This window comes from Eptatretus burgeri, chromosome 1, assembly GCF_056783735.1.
Source record: "Eptatretus burgeri isolate ZD-2024b chromosome 1, Ebu_testis_v1, whole genome shotgun sequence".
NCBI classification, from domain to species: Eukaryota; Metazoa; Chordata; class Myxini; order Myxiniformes; family Myxinidae; genus Eptatretus; species Eptatretus burgeri.
This window is the reverse complement of record NC_140961.1, coordinates 72,351,041-72,371,437: the sequence shown is the minus strand read 5'-3', so window position 1 is coordinate 72,371,437 and position 20,397 is coordinate 72,351,041. Positions and strand designations below refer to the sequence as shown.

General features: G+C 41.7%; 1 protein-coding gene across 3 annotated transcripts in view; it reads right to left on the bottom strand.

The window, feature by feature from the left end:
- LOC147034732 (cone cGMP-specific 3',5'-cyclic phosphodiesterase subunit alpha'-like) overlaps positions 1 to 20,397 on the bottom strand; it is a 140,494-nt gene that overhangs the window by 65,216 nt on the left and 54,881 nt on the right. For all 3 annotated transcript variants that reach the window (XM_085887952.1, XM_085887945.1, XM_085887935.1), the window contains exons 2-6: positions 10,537 to 10,689; positions 5,004 to 5,093; positions 4,765 to 4,905; positions 2,610 to 2,684; positions 2,442 to 2,506 (exon numbers count right to left, since the gene is read on the bottom strand). In XM_085887952.1, coding sequence (XP_085744078.1) covers positions 2,442 to 2,506; positions 2,610 to 2,684; positions 4,765 to 4,905; positions 5,004 to 5,093; positions 10,537 to 10,617 — 452 coding nt within the window. In that variant the 5' untranslated portion in view covers positions 10,618 to 10,689. The remainder of the gene's footprint in view (positions 1 to 2,441; positions 2,507 to 2,609; positions 2,685 to 4,764; positions 4,906 to 5,003; positions 5,094 to 10,536; positions 10,690 to 20,397) is intronic.

Below are 20,397 nucleotides of genomic sequence, written 5' to 3'. Positions count from 1 at the left end.
GTCTGTCAGTCTCCTATTTCGACTTCTCCGGCCAAATCCCTGAGCCAATCCGGAAATGCAACATTCCGCTCCTGACTGTTCTGGTCACATGACTTTAAGTAGGTCAAAATGGTCAACTTAGTAAATTTCTTCAAAAATCTTCTCCAGACCCACCAGTCAGAATGCTACCAAATTTGGGTTGCAACATTATGCCAGGGTATGGATGTTAAATTGCAGAAGTCATGCCAATCACGTGAACAGAAGTGTGTCCAAATGGCCGACTTGGTCAATTTTATGGAAAATCACGTCAATTCCTTTGAAAATCTTCTTCTCCAAACCCACCAGTCAGAATGCCACCAATTTTGGGTTACAACATTAGGACAGGGTCCTGATGTTAAATTGCGGAGGCCATGCCGATCACATGAACAGAAGTGTGTCAAAATGGTGGACTTGATAAAATTTTGGGAAAATCACATAAATTCCTTGAAAAATCTTCCTTTCCAGACCCACGAGTCAGAATACTGCCAAATTTTGGTAACAACATAAGACCAGGGCCCCGGGGTCCTGTTTTCTCTTTATTTGCTAGGTTCTTTTATTTTGAGTGCAGCCTTATGGCTGCTGGTTGCATCATTGGTTAGGGACGCTACTATGCGGCTTATGCAGTGTCCCTATTACGAGTACATTGGTACTAATTTTGCCGATCTCGGAAGGATGACAAGCTAAGTCAATCACACTTGCTATTAATTCAGTGGAAAAAGGGGCTCGAACTCAGGATGCTAGGATCCCAAGTCAGCCACCCTAACCACGAAGCCAACACCAGGCTATTTGCTAGGTATGTAGGCTGAATATGCAGACATCCCATGCTATTTTGATTGCCACCTGCATTCAACAAGCTCGAATGAGCTAAGATCCTTGTCCTCTTAATGATGATGTCATAAAAACGAATATGACGTCATTGTGATGTATCAGGTTTGCGATATATTATCTGTGCTAATGCCCGGCTTGATTCCCGCAAAAAATTCAAACAGCTTGCCTAGTTTCGGAGATAATGGTATAGGTGATTTCCATTAGCGGCGATATTATGACATCAACTTTTTTTTCTAGGAAGAATTTCCAAATTCGGAGATGGTTACTGCCTGCACGAGGGTTTCTGCATATACATGGCAAGTTTCACGAAGATCCGATGAAAACTCTGGGTTGTGAAACAAAGAATGTCAAAAAATAGGAATGACGTCAAAAAATTGATATGACGTCATAGTGATGCATCATATGTGCGGTAATTAATCTCTGCTAATGCCCTGTTCGATTCCCACAAACAGAATTCAAAAAGCTTGCCGAGTTTCAGAGATAATTTTTTAGGCGATTTCCATTAGCGGAGATATTTTGATGTCATAACTTTTTTCTAGAAGGAATTTTCAAAATCGGAGATGGTTACTGTCTGCGCAGGGTATTTCTACATATATATGCCAAGTTTCAGGAAGTTTCGATGAAAACTGTAGGCTGTGAAACAAACTAGTTTCGGAGATAATGGCATCGGCGATTTCCATTAGTGGCGATATTATGACGTTAACTTTTTTTCTTGGAAGAATTTCCAAAATCGGAGATGGTTACTGCCTGTGCGTGGGCTCTCTGCATATACATGGCAAGTTTCACGAAGATCCGATGAAAACTGTGGGTTGTGAAACAAAAAATGTCAAAAAATAGGAATGACGTCATAGTAATGTATCATATGTGCGGTAATTCATCTCTGCTAATGCCCTGTTCGATTCCGACAAACAGAATTCAAAAAGCTTGTCTCGTTTGAGATAATTTTTTAGGCGATTTCCATTAGTGGAGATATTTTGACGTCATAACTTTTTTTCTGGGAGGAATTTTCAAAATCGGAGATGGTTACTGTCTGCGCAGGGTATTTTTACACATATATGCCAACTTTCAGGAAGTTTCGATGAAAACTGTAGGCTGTCAAACAAATGAAACAAAACAAAAAATGTCAAAAATAGGAATGACGTCATAAAAATTGATATGACATCATAGTGATGTATCATATGTGCGGTAATTAATCTCTGCTAATGCCCTGTTCGATTCCCGAAAACAGAATTCAAAAAGCTTGCCTAGTTTCGGAGATAATTTTTTAGGCGATTTCCATTAGCGGAGATATTTTGACGTCATAACTTTTTTTTCTCGGAGGAATTTTCAAAATCGGAGATGGTTACTGTCTGCGCAGGGTATTTTTACATATATACGCCAAGTTTCAGGAAGTTTCGATGAAAACTGTAGGCTGTGAAACAAACAAGTCCACAAGAACAACAACATGAGTAAGACTTAGAGATCCTCCACGAGGATCTAAAAACACGTTCAATTGTCACATGACACACCAGGAACTCAGAAAAGGAAAAGTGTAAACATGATAAATATGAAGCTGCATGCACACTCATACAAGTTCTAATGTATTTTCAACTTACGGAATGACTTTGATTTCCTCCTTCCCAATGAGAATGTAGTCAATCACTTTGTAAAATCGTATTTCCTAAAGTGCAAAGACAAGGAGGCAGTACAAAACAGTAGACTGCACATAATCATAATAGTAAGGATATTATTAGAGAATATGAACAGTTTACTGCTGAACCTACCCTTCCATCCGGAGTCTTTGGACCTTTATATGGCGGAACCTCTCCCAATTTAATGGGCCACTCGTCGAAAAACTCCTGTGCAAAACAACAATCATGCTACATGAGTTCATGGCTGTGGCTATTATTATAATAATAACTGGTATTATTAATATTTCACTTCCCATCATTTCATGAAGGGTAGCATAGAAACAATGAACCTTCAAACCACATTTCAAATTAAACCAAGGGTGTGGTTACATTTTATGGGGAGACTTTCATCTTGCCTGGAATATTTGTCTTTCCTCCAGCAATGAGACCATAGTGGTTTAACAGCTGCTGGTCACCATTAATCACACAACACTGCATCCTTTCTCCTGAACTATACCCTCCTCCATCAGCTTACAACTGTACATTTGAAGTTTGAATTGGCTTCAGACAGGGCAAGGCATTTTTGTGCTCCAATTCACCCTGAATCAACATCTGTACTGGTGCACCCACCAATTGGAACCGCCTGAAAGCCACCTCACCTCCCATCATCTGCATGGAACCGACTGGAATACAACAATCAGAATGCAAATGTTTATTTCGGGCAGCTCCTTGATGCGTGTGGACCCCTACACTCCAAATGATCCACACAAGCAACTGAATGACGTCACAACAGGTCGTCAATTCAAGACTCGTGAACTGTTAGATCAGTGTCCCGATAGCATTTTGATTTGGTGCCCCTTTCCGCGATGAATTCTTATTTTTCTCCTACCTTACAGTTCTTTCAGTGGCTACAAAGACTAAAGAAGACAGTACTGCAATGACAAGCCAGCATAAAGAGAGCCTCCCAAATTGACATCAGTACTGTACAACATTTACGTAATTTTGCTTTTTGTAAGAGGGAGGCTTGGGAGAATTTTCGAGTTCTTGTTTCACCTTTGGTTAAACAGCATCTCATTCACTTCCGAGCCAACTCATCACCTCTATTTACACGATGGACGAAGAAATTTATACGATAGATTAAGAAATAAGATTGTGTATTGTGTGTTAGCTCTCATACGAGCCTCAACAAGGTAGACAAAAAAAAATGTATGATGATGATTGTGATATGTACCATACACTTTCCAAAGCGGTGCTGCTGAAGCAGTGTCTTGGCACAGGCTACGCTGGTCGGTTTGTCATTACCTTCCCAGCAGACAGTCAGGACAGGAATTTTAAATTTGACCATGGTCCCGGCGATAGCTCACCTACTCTTCATGAAGGACACCATGGGATCTTTCACATCCACCAACTAATGCTGGCAGACAGGATGCCCGGTTTAACGTCCATCCAAGGGACGGCACACACATTGATGCCTCATCCTGCCTGTGAAACAACCGGATGACAGTTTATAGCTGGGCCAACATTTGAACCCAAGCTAGACAGCTCAGAAGCGTGTATGCATAACCTCTAGGCTATCTTGCCAGCTCATCTTCAATGTAGAGGTATACATGATGAGCAAGAAAAATATTTCATGGATGTATGTTCAAAAAAAAGTTGGCGTTTCTCAAACTATTGTGAGTTTCTCGTTTGCAAAACTTTTTCAAAAGCCCTCGTATGCTTTTTTTTTTTTGCCTATTTATAAATTTTGATTTAAACTTCTCATCGGAGGGACAGCTCAACATATGTAGGCTGAATATGTAGACATCCCATGCTATTTTGATTGCCACCTGCATTCAACAATCTCGAATGAGCTAAGATCCTCGTCCTCTTAATGATGATGTCATGAAAACGAATATGACGTCATTGTGATGTATCAGGTTTGCGATATATTATCTGTGCTAATGCCCGGCTTGATTCCAGAAAACAAAATTCAAACAGCTTGCCTAGTATGTCAAGTAAAGACATGGAGCCTTTGCCACTTACCACTCACGATTGACGTTTTGTCTTTTTTTTTTTATATCTTTTATTCTTTATCTTGTTTTTCTACAAGCTGAGAAGACTAAAAACATTGCACAAATTCTGCTGATGAACATGTACTGTTTTAATGCTGAATGAAATATAAGTCGATAATCGGTAAGGTCATTATTATTATTCTTCTTAAGGAATGAACAGACGTCATTGTTTCACCTGGGAATTTTTTTTGAAATGAATTCATTATTCGTTTTGAGAAAACATCCTGCTTTCTGAATTCCATTGTCATATCTCTCACCTTTTGTTTCGTCATGTCGAGCAATCCCACGGAGTAGCGCTCACAGTTAAGATAGCCGCGTACAGTGTACATGGCCTTGTGGAACAGCCGCTCGATGTCAGTGAGTTCCTCAAACACCTTACTGGCAGCCCACAGCAACACCTGGCAACCAAACAAAGTTCATAAATGAAGGGATTCCAATCGGTTTTTGTCACATGACCAAATTCAAAATGTCCCACAGGTGCAAACAGGACGTTTACCTGGCCTCGACGGGTCTCACAGGAATGCATGTATGAGAGATGATGGGTTTTCAAACAAACCGACACAAATATCAGGTATTTAAGAAACACCTGCGCAATACACACACAACACAAACAAACATATTGTGGCTTCATTATGATATGTTAGTTATTGCGTCGGAAATCCACCACGTGTGTGTGTGTGTGTGTGTGTGTGTGTGTGTGTGTGTGTGTGTGTGTGTGTGTGTGTGTGTGTGTGTGTGTGTGTGTGTGTGTGTGTGTGTGTGTGTGTGTGTGTGTGTGTGTAAGATATGTCATACGTAAATATATGTGTATATAATATTGTTGCAGTTATGGAAAAGACCACCATGCATTCAGACACGTTGGATTTTCCCCAGACAGATATTTCTTTAGTTTATACTTAGATAGATTTCGTACCCATTGTTTCGAAGGATTTTGGGAGGGAGAAGTGTTGTGAGTTTATCATGTTTAATTTCTCTTTAATCCCTCCATCAATCCATATTTCAACCCTTCTTTAACTCCAGCTACCCATCCATCACCGGTCCCTCACCCTTAGCCTTTCAAATCCCGTAATTCACGACCCTGATGTTTCCTCTTCAAACCCCATCACCCCAACGGGAAACTTCCCTCACCTCACCTGAATCCACCCTTTCATTCCTCCATCTCAAACCCCTACCCTCATCCTTTCAGCTCCAAACACCCACTTTACACCACCCCTTCAAGCCTTCCCTCCCTACTTTTCATTCCACATCCAAACCATCCCCCTACCACACGTCATAAATTACCTGATTAGTTTTACTCGTTCAATACAATGGACTCAAATTACTCCAATTGGGTACAAAAAATTCTTAATCATGTTCAAATCAGCGGAATTAAATAGACCTTCCTTTTCAATGCCTGCAAAACTCCCATTTAAAAAACAATAAAGCCTATCAATAGAGCTGCAGGATCATTAATGCTGCAGCTATCGCTGTAGCTGACTTCATAGTGTGTTCAATGGGGGGAAAAAACAACCTCACCCCCTCTCAGCGATTGTAAGAGCAGATCACTTTGACCTCTGTGGAGAGCGGATATGAAAATGAGTGAATGAAGTTGGTGGTAAAAGGCTGGAAGTCTTCACGCTCAGATATTCGAGATGCCTTTCCAGAGATCACAAGTAGATTCCAGGCACCTTCTCACAGAGATCAGCAAGCGCTCTCGTGGACCAAACAGCTTTTTCACGGAGATCTCAATTCTGCTCTGCTCTTCACTCGTCTTATTTGCCGAGATGTTTCGACTCGTCTTATTTGCCAGGAGCGCTCTCGACTCATCTCATGTGCCAGGACTTTTGATTCGTCTCAATCTTGTCCCTCAAGCTCTCTTTACGAGTCCTTTGGCCAAGCATGCACTGACGTTTGCCTTTTCATTGTGATTTCTGTCCGTCTATTGCAAATACATGCTCATGATTGCCATCATACCTGCCATTGCTGATAGACCAAGCAAATACCTGCCATGGCTGATTGAATAAACCTTGTTGTGGTTGTTGAACACATGTATTCGTTAAACTGTTAAACATTTCTGACCTGCTCGCTTTTGTTCTTTCCTCCACTGGTTCGACATCGTGGTAGGTTTAGTTAGATGGGCAGTTTTGCCTCACTGATTGGCTCCGAGTGGTGGGCTTGGGATCCTCAGATCCTGAGTTCAAATCCCACTCAGCTGTTAAATTAATACCAGGTGGAGTTGATCCTGCCTGTCATTCTTCCGAGGTCGGCAAAATGAGTGCCAGCATGCTGGTATCCTGTGTCGAAGTGGTGACCCATCCAGGATTGTGCCCAATAGCCCAGGAGACTGCTTAGGCAGCACCAACGCTCTGTACAGAGTATGGTCCCAAAGGATGGATGGACGGATTGGCTCTGTGATTAGCCAATGGCCATCCACAGTGTGCTCGGCTGTAAATAATAGACGGGTGGCTGTTGAGGGCATGACCATGAATTAGGGTTGCCGTGCCAATGGTAAGGTAACGCATCACCAAGGAGCGAAAACCCTGTTAGGCTCGGTAGTTCTAATAAACGAATAGGATGACCTAACAACCTGTCGGACCATAGAGTTATCTGTGGCCAGCGGCCTCAGGACCGGAGGGCGGGTAAAGGTCCGAAGAGCTCCCTCAAAATAACCACGGCTCCATGACAATATGTGTACTACTTCACGTATAATATGTGTATGATGACATATCAATATCATGTATGTAATAAGTACAATATGTATATAAATCACAATCATGCATGTGTATGTGCAAATCATGATTCATGTACTGTATGCGTTTGTGCGTGTGTACATGCCACCGCCACCGGTCATCATCTCCACTTATGAGTAAGACTGAATGGAGCCTTCACCGGTCCTGAAGCATCTATCTTCACAACAGCAAAGAACCAGGACTCAGAGACCAAGCAGTCTCCTTATCTGTGCTCCATTCAAAGGAACCCTCCCCGGTACTGACGCATCCATCTTCACCACAGCGAAGAACCATGACTCCTGGACAAAGCTGTCTCCTTATCTGTGCTGTGCCGGATGCAGCTCTCCCTGGTATTGAAGCATCTATATTCACTACAGCAAATAACCACAACTCATGGGCCAAGCTGTCTCCTCATCTGTGCACCATTTAAAGGAATCCTCCCTGATAATGACACATCCATCTTCACCACAGCAAAGAACCACGACTCCTGGAACAAGCAGTCTCCTTATTCGTGCTGTGCCCAATACAGCCCTCCATGGTACTGAAGCATCCAGCTTCACCACAGCAAGGAACGATTCATGGGCCAAGCCCTCTCCTTATCCATGCTGCACCCCATGGAGCCCACCCCAGTACTGAAGCATCCAGCTTATCCTCAGCAATGAATCATGACTCCTGGACCAAGCTGTGTCCTTATCTGTGCGCCTTTCAATGGAGCCTTCCCTCGTACTGAAGCATCCAGCTTCACCACATAAAAGAACCATGACTCCTGGACCAAGCCATATCTTTATCCATGCCATGTCCAATGGAACCCTTTCCTGGCACCAAAGCATCCAGATAAACCACAGTAAGGAACAAGGACGCATGACCAAGAAATCTCCTCGTGCGTTTTCCGAAGTGGTGATGATGTAGATCCAAGCAACCTCCCGTGTGGCCTCTGGTGTACACCTGGGTACACTCGGTCTCGGTCTCTTCCCTCTCAGTCCCACCATTCCCCGGTCTCACCCCTCCTTGACACGACAGAATCGGCAAAACCCGGCAAGGCGAGGGTACCAGACAGCATCACATAAGCATGTAGATTGGCTCAACCCCGGGCGCCATGTGCGTGGCCCTTTGCCCCATCAAAGCAGCTGAAGAAGGCTCGGTTTTCACTCACATCAAAATCGTTGTATTTGGCATGGTCCTCGATCCCACAAAACTCGGTCTCTCTTGTCCTCAACAGGCAGAAATTTTGTGCAAGTGTTCGCAAAAGCTCAGAGCTTCTCTCCCGGGAGCACGAGGTCAACAAGTCCTCCGAAGCTGCGGGGCTTGGCCATACATCACAAACGCATGTCGAAGGGTGTGATACTGGGTGCCTCCTGTGCATCTCATCCTATCGAAGCTGCTGTTTTCGGCTCGGTCTTCACTGCCTTTGAAAGGTTCTTTGCATCCCAGGTGGGAGAGAGGTGACACGATACGCCGCCTCCCCCTCGCTGCCACCATTGTGTGTGTGTGTGTGTGTGTGTGTGTGTGTGTGTGTGTGTGTGTGTGTGTGTGTGTGTGTGTGTGTGTGTGTGTGTGTGTGTGTGTGTGCGCTTTAATGTGTCAGAACAAACAATTGTGTTTCAAACGTGCTCGACCCATCACCAGCATTCGGTCTCATGGCATTAAAGCCATATTTTCAACATCCTTTTTCACCAGTGTTTAATCCTTAGGTGCGGTTGGGTAGGCATTAATCCACAGAGGGTAGTGGTGCAGTGTGGCATATCAGCCAGGTGCTTTTCCAATATTCTGACACATGTTTCTCTTGTACTTGCACGAGTTGCTGCTAGGGCAAAAAAGCATCAGTGGAGTAAAACTAACCCATCTCACGACAGTCTAAACCCAGCTCATGTTCCCTGTTCGTAGATGAACAATCTAACTACAACACTATGAATTCTGCTTCACAACTCTTGGAAGAGTTGACATAGAAGAACCCCCCAAAAAATGCAAACTTGGCCCACTGATTGCATCATTACTGCGGTGAAGTTGATGCAATGCTCCTGCACCTTCAGGCAGGAATATGGAATTTGAGCAGAGTGTTGGCACACAGTAGCTTACAGTTCTCAAAGAGCTCAGTGGGATCTTTTGCATGCAGCAGTGAAACCTGGCAGATGAGACATCCGGCTTGACATCCTTCTAAGAACGGTGCATTCATTCATTTAATCCTCTGCCTGCTAAACACCAAAGTTTTGGTTTCCAGTTGGGTTGGGAATGGAACTCAGACAAGAAACCTCAGTGGTGAGCATGAGACCTCTGAACTCTCCTGCCAGCCCAGTGTATTGATTACAGAGTGGGGAAATGAAACAGCATTTACTTTGGAACATTCCTGGTGGTAATGATGGATGATGTACGAGTTTTAAAGACCTCTCTGATCGGAAGTTGGTCTGCACAGTAATGGTTCCAAAGAGATCTATGAATACATCCTCTTAGAATAAAAATCATTTCATTAAAACATATAACATTATAGCTGGTAAAAATGTATCACTATAATTTGTATTTTGTATGAAGTCGAGGCTCATTGAAGAGTGAGAAACTATTATGAATTATTATTATTATTATTACATTGTAACAAAAAAAAGAGCAATCAGAGATTGCAGCCCCTCGCAAGGACTTGTTTTGTGTGATGTGTTGTGTGGTGTTTGTGGACTGGTGTGTTACGTAATTAATGAGACATAATTAGAACTGGCACTTTATAACTATTGGCAGTGACGACTGGTTCAACGATTTCAGAGAAGATTTTTGAAGGTTTTTAAGAAAAAAAAAAAACTATATGGCTGCCGAATCACATAACCGACGACATCATCAAAAAAAAAAAAATTGTGGACCATTTTATCCCTAGATGACCCTGAAAATTTTTCATACTGATCAGATGTAGCGTTCCACATATGCAATTATGATATCAAAACGAAGGCACTTATGACATCATAAAAAAAATCACATTCCCCATGAGGAGTACTTGCTATGTGCTGAGTTTCAGAGATACAGAGGTACAACATTTTCCCATTTTTCCAATACAGCTACCAAACCACGCGACCCATGACGTCATAATTATCATCAAAAAATTCTACATGAGTAGTCGCACCAATGGTGAACATTTTCTCTCAATCCGACAAGCAGTTGCAGAGAAAAAAAAACACGAAAGTTCTGTGCAAATGAACAAATGGACCCAAATGCAATACCATCTCCTTCGGCGAGGGTAACAAGTTATTTATTGCAGTAAAGATGAAGTTTCATGTATGTATCATGAGTTTAAGGATATTACTGTTTTTGAGAAGTTATTTATTATCGTGCACATAACCTCACCTCCTCGTCAAGCTTGCTGAAACACGTGTCGCTCACTTTGTTGATGGCCATAATGATGGCCACCACGTCCTTGCCATTCATGATGGGAGTCGCCAGAATGTTTTTGGTCGTGTAATCAGTGAGCTTGTCAGTAAAATCGCAAAACAAGGGGTTCTGCAAAAAAAGAGTTGTAAAGTTTCTAGCTGTCAGTGTTAACTTTGCTAACTGAAGTCAAACATTAGGATTAAACTTGATTTAGGTTTGTTGGGCATAGACAGACCCTAAAGCTGCTGGAAAGGAGGAGAATATGGATCAAGGTGGTCGGTGGAGTGTGCAAAAGGCTATTCAAGCAAGATACTAAATTTTAGAAGAAACGTCAACAAATATTTTTCAACGTACGAGTGTTATTGGCTCGTAAGAAAAAGAAAGCATCACCAATCACACTTTGGAAGGGATGTTAACACTGAAGTCCTATCTGCTTGCATGTTTGAGCATGTTGAAGATTTTCAGGTACTTTTTTTAATAAAAGTAGGCCATTGTGTTCCAGTACCCTTGTCGAATGCTTTACTGCCTTGTTTGAAGGAAGCTTCAGCTGTACATTACCAATGAGTCGTAATCTGTTCCTGAGTATATCCTCAGCTATTAAAATGCTCAACATTGATGCCCCAAAAGTGGGGATTGGAATCAACAAAAACAACAAGTTCATCTGACCAAAGTATTATTAACCAAGTATAGAAAACAATGTGGGGATGGTATGAAAGGAAGTTTGTCACATTTATGAAGATAACATTTTCTTATGATGCTCCTCAAGCAACATTTCCTCACTGTTTACATCATCAAAAGTCTTGTGATTTCTACCTGAGTTTGCAAAGGACTATTCTCCGTCATTTTTTTAAATTGCTTTGAACATGTTTCTTTGTTTTTTCAAGCATTCGCTGAAGCACTGCTTTTTGGATAATGCAAATACAATTTAGAATTGTGTTGAAACATGAGCATTATAAATACAGCAGCAATTTCCACCTTAGAAATACGTATTAGTATTATAGGAGGAGGAGATTGGGACCATACTCTGTGCAGAGCGTTGGTGCTGCTTAAAGCCCAAATCACATTTGCTCTATGGCGAGGATACGGCGGCCGTACCCCCCCCCCCCTGATTTGACAGAAACGTGCGGCGGCCGCAGAGTTTCTGAGGTGGCCTCAGGGTGGCCCTACGCCATATGGCTATCTTTTACAGGCCGTAGGGGTCGCCGTGGAATTATAGCGTGGAGTTATAACTTTTTTCATTTCTACGTTGGCCGTAGCAATTCGACAATCCGTAAAAAAATAACTGGTACATATATACCCACTCGTTACCGTCCGTCACGCCGCACGTTCACCTTAGGGCCCCCCTGCAGTCGCCTTGCGGGCACCTTGAGGCTACCTTGCGTCTGCCCTGAAAACTCTATGGCCGCCGCAGGGACGCCCTAAGGTCACCGTGCGACATCAAATCAAAGACCGTACGGCACCTCCACGTTTTCGGTCTCCACAATTTCTAAATACCCCGTGCGGCGACCCGAAAAATAAAAACATATGTGACTGCTACATTGTGTGACCGTGGAAATACTGCGGCCACCCTATAATTGCTAGTGGCCGTAGATTTTGTCGACCCTACGGCCGCCGTGCCAAATGTGACAGGCCTAAGCAGTCTCCTTGGCTATTGGGCACAATCCTGGATGGGTCACCACTCCGACACGGTATACCAGCAAGCCGGCACTCATTTTGCCGACATCAGAAGGATGACAGGCTGAGTTAACCCCACCTGGTATTAATTCAACAGCTGAACGGGATTTCAACTCAGGACCCGAGAATCCAAGGCCCGCCACCCTAACCATTAAGCCAACACCAGGTGTATTAGTATTATAGTCCAGTCAATATGTGGTTCAAGATGGAGCTAATTGTAAAATATATAATTTGTGTTGCCACTATTCTATAATCCATACCATACAACATATCAAAAATGTAGATGAACATTTTCATTTTTAAAATGTTGTGTATTTTAGTATAAATTCACTGTGCCAGTGAACATTTGGAGAGTGAATATACTGTATGGTTTGCATTTATGCATGCTACCCCCAATTCAGCTGGGATGCTTTTGATATTATAAGTTGGTCTTTACATTATGGCCCAGCTGAAAAGCAGCACCATATGTTGGGATCGGTAGCATCCGTCTGTCCGTCAAAGGTGAATTTCATGAAGGCCCCCAACACAACATCCAGTAAGAAGACATTTTTCTGTCGATGCTGCTCTGAACATGATGATTTTGACGAAAGTGTTCAATACTCCCCTTGTGGTCCCCTACATGCCTGAAAATACTGGTCAGAAATACACTGTGGAAGAAAAAATACTGGATGTATGCAGTCCATCACCAGGGGTACCATTGTACGTGCACTGTGTTGTCGGCGATTTTGAGAGAAAATTTCTGCATGAACTTCTTCTGTGCAGATTCACACTTTGCCACCAACAGCTGCAGAAGCAGAAGCACGATGTCACTGCACCCACATTACAAGTTCAGCAGTGGATGGGCAAGCTCTTGAATCCAGAAGAGTGGGGTTAGGTATTGGTCCATGGTCGACTTGAACCATGAAAAATGGATTTTCCACCAGCTCCAGAAGCTCGACTGAAGGTGATCAGATGCAAATGCAATGTGGTCTGTGATATGAAACGGTGTACCTGCAAAAAACATGGTCTGGAATGCTCTCACTTCTCACTCACCCTTAGCTTCTATGGACAACATGGATGAAGAACTGTGAAACGTCATATATGGAGTTAAAATGGCTGTTTAGTTTTGGATAGCTGGTTTTGATAACAAACAAAGTTATCTGTTGTTTGCATTTAATATTAATGTATGTATGTTCCAAATATATGGCACCATGCACGTTATGCCTACAATTAATGAATTTACTATAATTAGTGTACATTACATGCATAATGCGTAGCATGGATATATTTCTTCACATACCAAGAATGTTGATCAATTACATTAAAGAACGTATCACATATCGGGCATATTGTTACGGTTGTGTAGGTAGATGGAGGAATTTCATAGCAAGTTAGGATTGTATAGAGTTGCTTGGTCCGTGGACGAGTAGGAAACATCTTGATGTAAATTAGGTAGGGAGACTTTGAGCTTAAGTGTTACTTGTCACCACACGGGGGTGGTGCCATGTTAATTAGATAGGGATTAAGGCCAATTTCCCCCAGGATGTAATTGCCACGTGTGACCTTTTCCTTATGTTTTTGTATTTCAAGACCGGCGATAAAGGGGAATCACATCCTTTAAACAACTATACCCATGTAGCACATCCAAGCAGGCAAAAAGCCCCGCCTTCCCGGCTTCGTATCAGCAAGTCACGCCCCTGGAGTGGATGATTTATAGACGTGACATCAGAGAGCGGAGAGAAGAAGAGTGAGGTTGAAGGTGACAGGAGTAGTGAGAGGACACGGTTCGTGAGAAATGTGGCTGGGACAGAGGATTTCGCTTTGCTCTCCTCTCGGCATGATAAAATGGCTACGCGATTCTCGTGTCGTGCTGTAAATTTGCCCGCATGCAGGGTAAGATGCTAATCATTGACTGTTCAGCTGAACCGTGAAGTGTGTACGTTTCTGAGGAGGGAAGCAGAATGTGCTGCATGGCCTGATCATGGGGCCTCAGAGATCACCTCGTCGTGTGGTCGAGGAAGGTGGACGATCCTTGTGAGCAGACCTCATGTCCGAGAGGAACATTCGGCATATTCGGTCATGAGAAGAAGCTGCACGGCAGTTGGTGAGCCGTGGTGTTGAATACTGCCTCACGAATTACCTCATGTACGTTTCCCGCCAATAGAGCGACTTGGCACCATTTTGGGTGCATCTTCCCGCTCAGGACAAAGCGGCTTGATCGCAAAGTTCAAGAGACCACCTCTGGACAAAGCTAAGTGCCAGAATAAAGGGAGGATTTGCTTTTGTTTTGTTTCCCCCTTGTCTGTATTAAAGTCTGTGTGTAGAGGCACATCGACTTTGGATTCTAATTGACCTCACACTTTATTATTACTGCCCTTGTAAATATTGGTTCACAAAAAAGTAAGTGACCACTATATTCGTTATTGGTGTCTGTCTGTCTGTCTGTCTGTCTGTCTCGAGCATAGCTCCGTGGGTTTTGATCCGATCCTGATAAAATTTTGGTGGGAGGTTTATATCATGATGCAGTTGTGTTTTCTTGAGAATGGGCATGGTGCGCCCTTTATGGGCGGAGCCACGCCCAAAAAACATGTGTTTTTAGGGGGTAGCTAATTTCAATTTGCATCTTCTCCGAGGGGGTTTGTCGAATCTGGCAGGGGTTTCGGTATTTGGTTAGCCCAATGGCACCTGCATAGCCCCATGGAGCTCGATTTTTCATTTTCGTCCCAAGGTCAAGGTCACATGGTCACGAACTTAGAAAATTGCGAATTTTGACATAAAAATCCATCTTCTCCGAGGGGGTTTGTTGAATCTGGGAGGGTTTTCGGTATTTGGTTAGCCCAATGGCACCTGCATAGCCCCACGAAGCTCGATTTTTCATTTTCGTCCCAAGGTCTAGGTCACAAGGTCACGAACTTAGAAAACTGCAAATTTTGACATAAAAATCATACGACCGCCCGAACTTTGAGAGCTAGGATGACAATATTTTTATGCATAATCTTGAGGTCATTCCCCACCTAAAGTCTTGAAACCATTTTGCTCTATCTCGAACACCTTGCCCGTGGCGCCCCCTTCAAGTTTGTTTTTACGCTGATTTCATCAAAGTATGGATAATCCGATGAGTGTGAAATGCCATATAGCCGATATGACGTTATATTGTTCCTGGAATGTTCCAGAGGAAGTTTTACACCAAAGGTCATAATCCTTGACCTTTGACCTTTAAAGTTCCCAAAGGTCAAATTTCCCAAGCTGTGGGAATCGAACCGGGTTTTCGACCTTCTTCGACGAACTAACTCCAATAAGCTATAGCACATATCCTGTTTCCATATTTTAATGTCCACAACATTGTTTTGGGACCTTTAAAGGTTATGCAAAGGTCAAATTTTGAAAGTTGTTGAACGAAACCGGGTTTTCGACATTTTTCAGCAAATAACCTGTTACTCGTACCACATCATGTTGATCATTTTTATAACTTGGTCAAAAATTATCACATTGGCTTATCCTTGGCTTCTGAAACAATCTACATCGTCAAATACCGCTCGTGAACCATCGTCGTCTTCAGACTTGTTTCTTCTATTTCGGCGATTCGGCCTTGTCGGTGTTAACCGCACGTCCACCACAATTAGGTCAGGGGATTAACCTAACGGGCCAGACCTGCAACAGTATTGTGCCAACATCATGTTGTGCCAACATAACTGGTTAAAGTGCTCCCAGTTTGACCATCATTGTGTAGGTCTCGTTGAAACGAATTGAGCAATGTATGAACTATTCCCATGATGGAGTTTGGGAGACCGAATTGTACGCTTCTACAAAAGTGGCACATAAAATGCATGAACTCCACCTGTAGTGAAAGTTAATCATAATATAATGGGCGTAAGCCTGGAACTTCTAACACACTTTTCTCCGAACATATTCTGTTCATACTTCCGAAATCTTCACATTATGTGTTCCATGTGTTTACGCAGGTGATAGCGGATTCAAAAAATCGAATATAGATAGAATTTTCAAAGAGGGAATCGATGACGTCACAATCAGCAGCGTTCAGCGGCAAACCGACACCCGGGTCCCAGACGACGTGCTTTACTTAACTAAGTCCATGAGTTCAGGACGTTTGTTCAACTCAGCATTTATGACTTTTTATCCTGCCATGTTGTTAATCTGTTGATGGAGGTAATATAGAAATGATGAATATGTCAAATCGTTTGTGTTACTCATCCGGCACTGTGTGTCAAGACCAATAATCTAAAGCGACCGGTCTCAAACGCTACCATGGGCACCCAGACACGCCACCGATATGAACTGAGCTGTTGAATGCGGCAGAAAACATCCAAAGAAACAACCGAAACCGAGTATTGTGATCCGTCCTGTCCCCCATACCCGTCGCAGACGGGTATCTGATAGTTTTACTAATGTTGCATGAAATTATTTTGTCAATATTTCAGATATAATGTTCGTGATTAATTATAACCTCCACCACCGAAGGTGAGGGAGGTTATATTTTCACCCCTTTCTGTCTGTTTGTGTACAGGATATCTCAAAAAGTTGTGGACGGATCCGGATGAAATTCTGTGGACAGGTTCAGTGTGTGACACCGATGAACTGATTACATTTTGGTGAAGATCCGGATGCGGATCCGACTACTAGAATTTTTAAAGTGATTCTTCACCATTGAGAGATAGGGCCAAAAACGATATACGAGGTATAAACATGATATCTCAAAAAGTTGTGGACGAATTCAGACGAAACTTGGTAGACAGGTTGGGTGTGTGACAAGGAAGAATTGATTCGATTTTGGTGAAGATCCAAATCTGGATTATTGAATTTTTAAGTGACTCTTCACCCTTGAGCGATAGGGACAAAAACAATATAGTACTGTATAGCATGATATTTCAAAAATGTATTGGGCCCAATATGTTCTCGTGGATCAGACATTACGTGGCAGAGGTACGCGCTCTACCGAGTGCCCTTCTAATTTATCAATGTAACACAGTAAAAATAAAATATTTTGCAATTAGTTCCAGGTTCACCCTTTTCCCTGCTGGAGGGACTGGACTATCAGGGTACTTTATCAAGGTACTTTAGTTCACGTATTTTGAGATATGCTCTGTCATACTTGCTGAGGTCTCCATTTATGCATGATATATCAGTTCACATACTCATATCAGAATCTGCAGAATTCAAAAATGCAGCTAACCAAACAAACCTGCCTGAATTAGCTGCGCAATTTCAACAACAAAGAGCTCATCAGACTCACATTAAAGGTAACCCCCAGCCCCAAGAGGTATCCGCAACATGCCCTAAGTTTGAATGAGTACTTCATATTGGGGGAGAAGTATTGGTCGGACATGTTATGAAGCAGGGTTAATCTTTGTCGACACCAGTACAAGTAATCAAGAGGTGGCTGTACACATTTGTTTGCTTTGTTCACCTCATTTAAAATATAAGTGGGGCAGCCATCTGAACGCCCTCTGTGAGAAGGCATGTTGCAATTTCCAAAGCCAAATGTTGGCACTGCATAAGAACGGCATGTAATGACATGATGACCAAACCAAGGAAGAATGACAGTTCAAAATTTACACCGAATGAAGAGAAGAATTTCCATATTATCCTTTCCAATTACAAAAGCACAGGCTCATTCACAAGTGACGCTACGCCTTTACATCAATCGACTACACGGAGTCATTGGCGAGGTGGTTATGGCATGCAGGGGATGATTAAAACATCATTAGTTCAAAGTGTGTGACACATCATAGCCACGACGACGACAATTTGGTTAGCCAAAACCACTTAGCTAAGTCAGTTGAGAGATTCATTCGAAATCATGCTGATGGGCCGAGTGACGCACTCGTATGTTACACCCACCAGGTGAACAGTTTCACATTTTGACGTGGTTTATGAGCCTCAGTACCCCACATCCTAGGGACTTATTACTTGATTTTAAGTGCTCAGTGCAAGCATTACAAAATAAACATGACATCAAGGCATTAAGCCAATATTGGCTCATGCACATTGGTAGTTTGAGATTGATCCTCAACAATAACTTGTAAATACAGGCTTGAGGTGGAAGATGGACATGCATATAAACTTTAATTACAAGAGTATTATATGAGATGACTATCTCAGGATTAAGAATGAAGTTGTCACTGGGTAAAATAACTTAAAAACTTATTTAAACTTCTTTATACCTCCATCTTAAAACTTAGTGGCAAGCATCTGCTCTTGAACTTCTGTACATTTGTAAATAGGACATTGAAAATCATGTTGTACAAATAAGACAAAAACATGCGAATATTTTTTTTTTTAAGTACAACAATGTTTATGTTTGAATAAAAAATAAATTTGTCATCTCTTACTAAAAATAAATACTCACACATCTACTGAAACATTAACATAAAATGTGACCCTCCAGTACAAAACCAGTCGGAAGTCGCAAAAATTCAATATCGAGTTATTAGGTTTATTTGAAAGCCCATAACATAAGCATCACAACGGTGTATTACACATGGTGGTCCGTCACAAACTGACCGAGATATCTTACGATGAAGTTTTACAACACACGTTATTGGGAAAATCGAAATAACCGGATATTAGCTTCTGGAGTTTGAGAAGCTATTGCTAGTATACGTTGCTAAGGACTGTTTCTCAAACTCCAGAAGCTAATATCTGGTTATTTCGATTTTCCAAATAACGTGTGTTGTAAAACTTCATCGTAAGATATCTCGGTCAGTTTGTGACGGACCACCATGTATAATACACCGTTGTGATGCTTATGTTATGGGCTTTCAAATAAACCCAATAACTCAATATTGAATTTTTGCGACTTCCGACTGGTTTTGTACTGGAGGGTCACAAATAACATTGTTGCTTCTTGGACTACTGTGAGCATGTCATTTGTCTAACTTTTTGAACATAGTCTCAATTTCACTCAGTGGTGTAATGGTGAGAGTGTCTGCTCTGAGTCTGGGAGGTTTGTAGTTCAAACGTGACCAAGTCCATGTCATAACAGAGACTTTTAAAATGGTACTTGACAACCCGTGAACCCGTTGGGTTCCCGTTGTGACAGCGGTTGATAAAAAAAAAAATCATTTCAAAAAAAAAGAAAGAAAATAAAAAAGATAGCTCCGGCAAACTATACCGCTGAGATTGCTTGCATTGATCAAATAATCCCGAAGAGTACTTGATAGAAACAGGAATTGATTTTTTTAATAATTTTTTTCGTTGTCCGATTTGAACGAAACTTGATATTGCGCGTCAATGTGAAAAAAAAACGGAGAAAACAAAGTCAAAGAAATTATTGTACATCATCTTCGAAACACAATTTTATTTATTAATGAACACGGAAGTATTAGATCAAAATGGCGGTTTATTTTATGCTTAAAATAAATCGTTCTTTGTCTATATTAAATCATTGAGATTTTTCAATAAATCATTTCAAGAAAAAAACAAAGATAGCTCCAGCGAACTATACCACTGAGGTTGTTTGCATTAATCAAATTCTCCCGGAGTACTTGACTGAATCAGGAATTGAATTTTTTAAATAATCTTTTCGTTGCCCAATTTGAACGAAACTTGATACTGCACACCACAGGAGAATGGTGAGTAAGGTGGCCCTAAATTTTTTGTGCTATCATGTACTGTTGTGGTTGTATTTGGGGAACATATATATATATATATATATATATATATATATATATATATATATATATACATATACATATACATACACACAAGATGAGAGTTTTCGTAATATATTGATGAACACGGAAGTATTAGATCAAAATGGCAATGTTTATTTTATGCTTAAAAATAAATCGTTCTTTGTCTATACTAAATGATTGAGATTTTTAAATAAATAATTTCAAGAAAAAAAAGATAGCTCCAGCGAACGATACCACTGAGGTTGTTTTCATTGATCAAATACTCCCGAAGAGTACTTGACTGAATCGGGAATTGATTTTAATAATCTTTTTGTTGCCCGATTTGAACGAAACTTGATACTGCAAACTGCAAGAGAATGGTGAATAAGGTGGCCCTAAAATGTTTGTGCTATCGTGTATTGCTTTGGCTGTATTTCGGGAACATACATACAAGATTAGAGTTTTAGTAATATATAGATAGAGAGATAGATAGAAGATGTACTACTTCCTTGCTTGACACTCAGTATTAAACTGGATAGAAAATGGACAA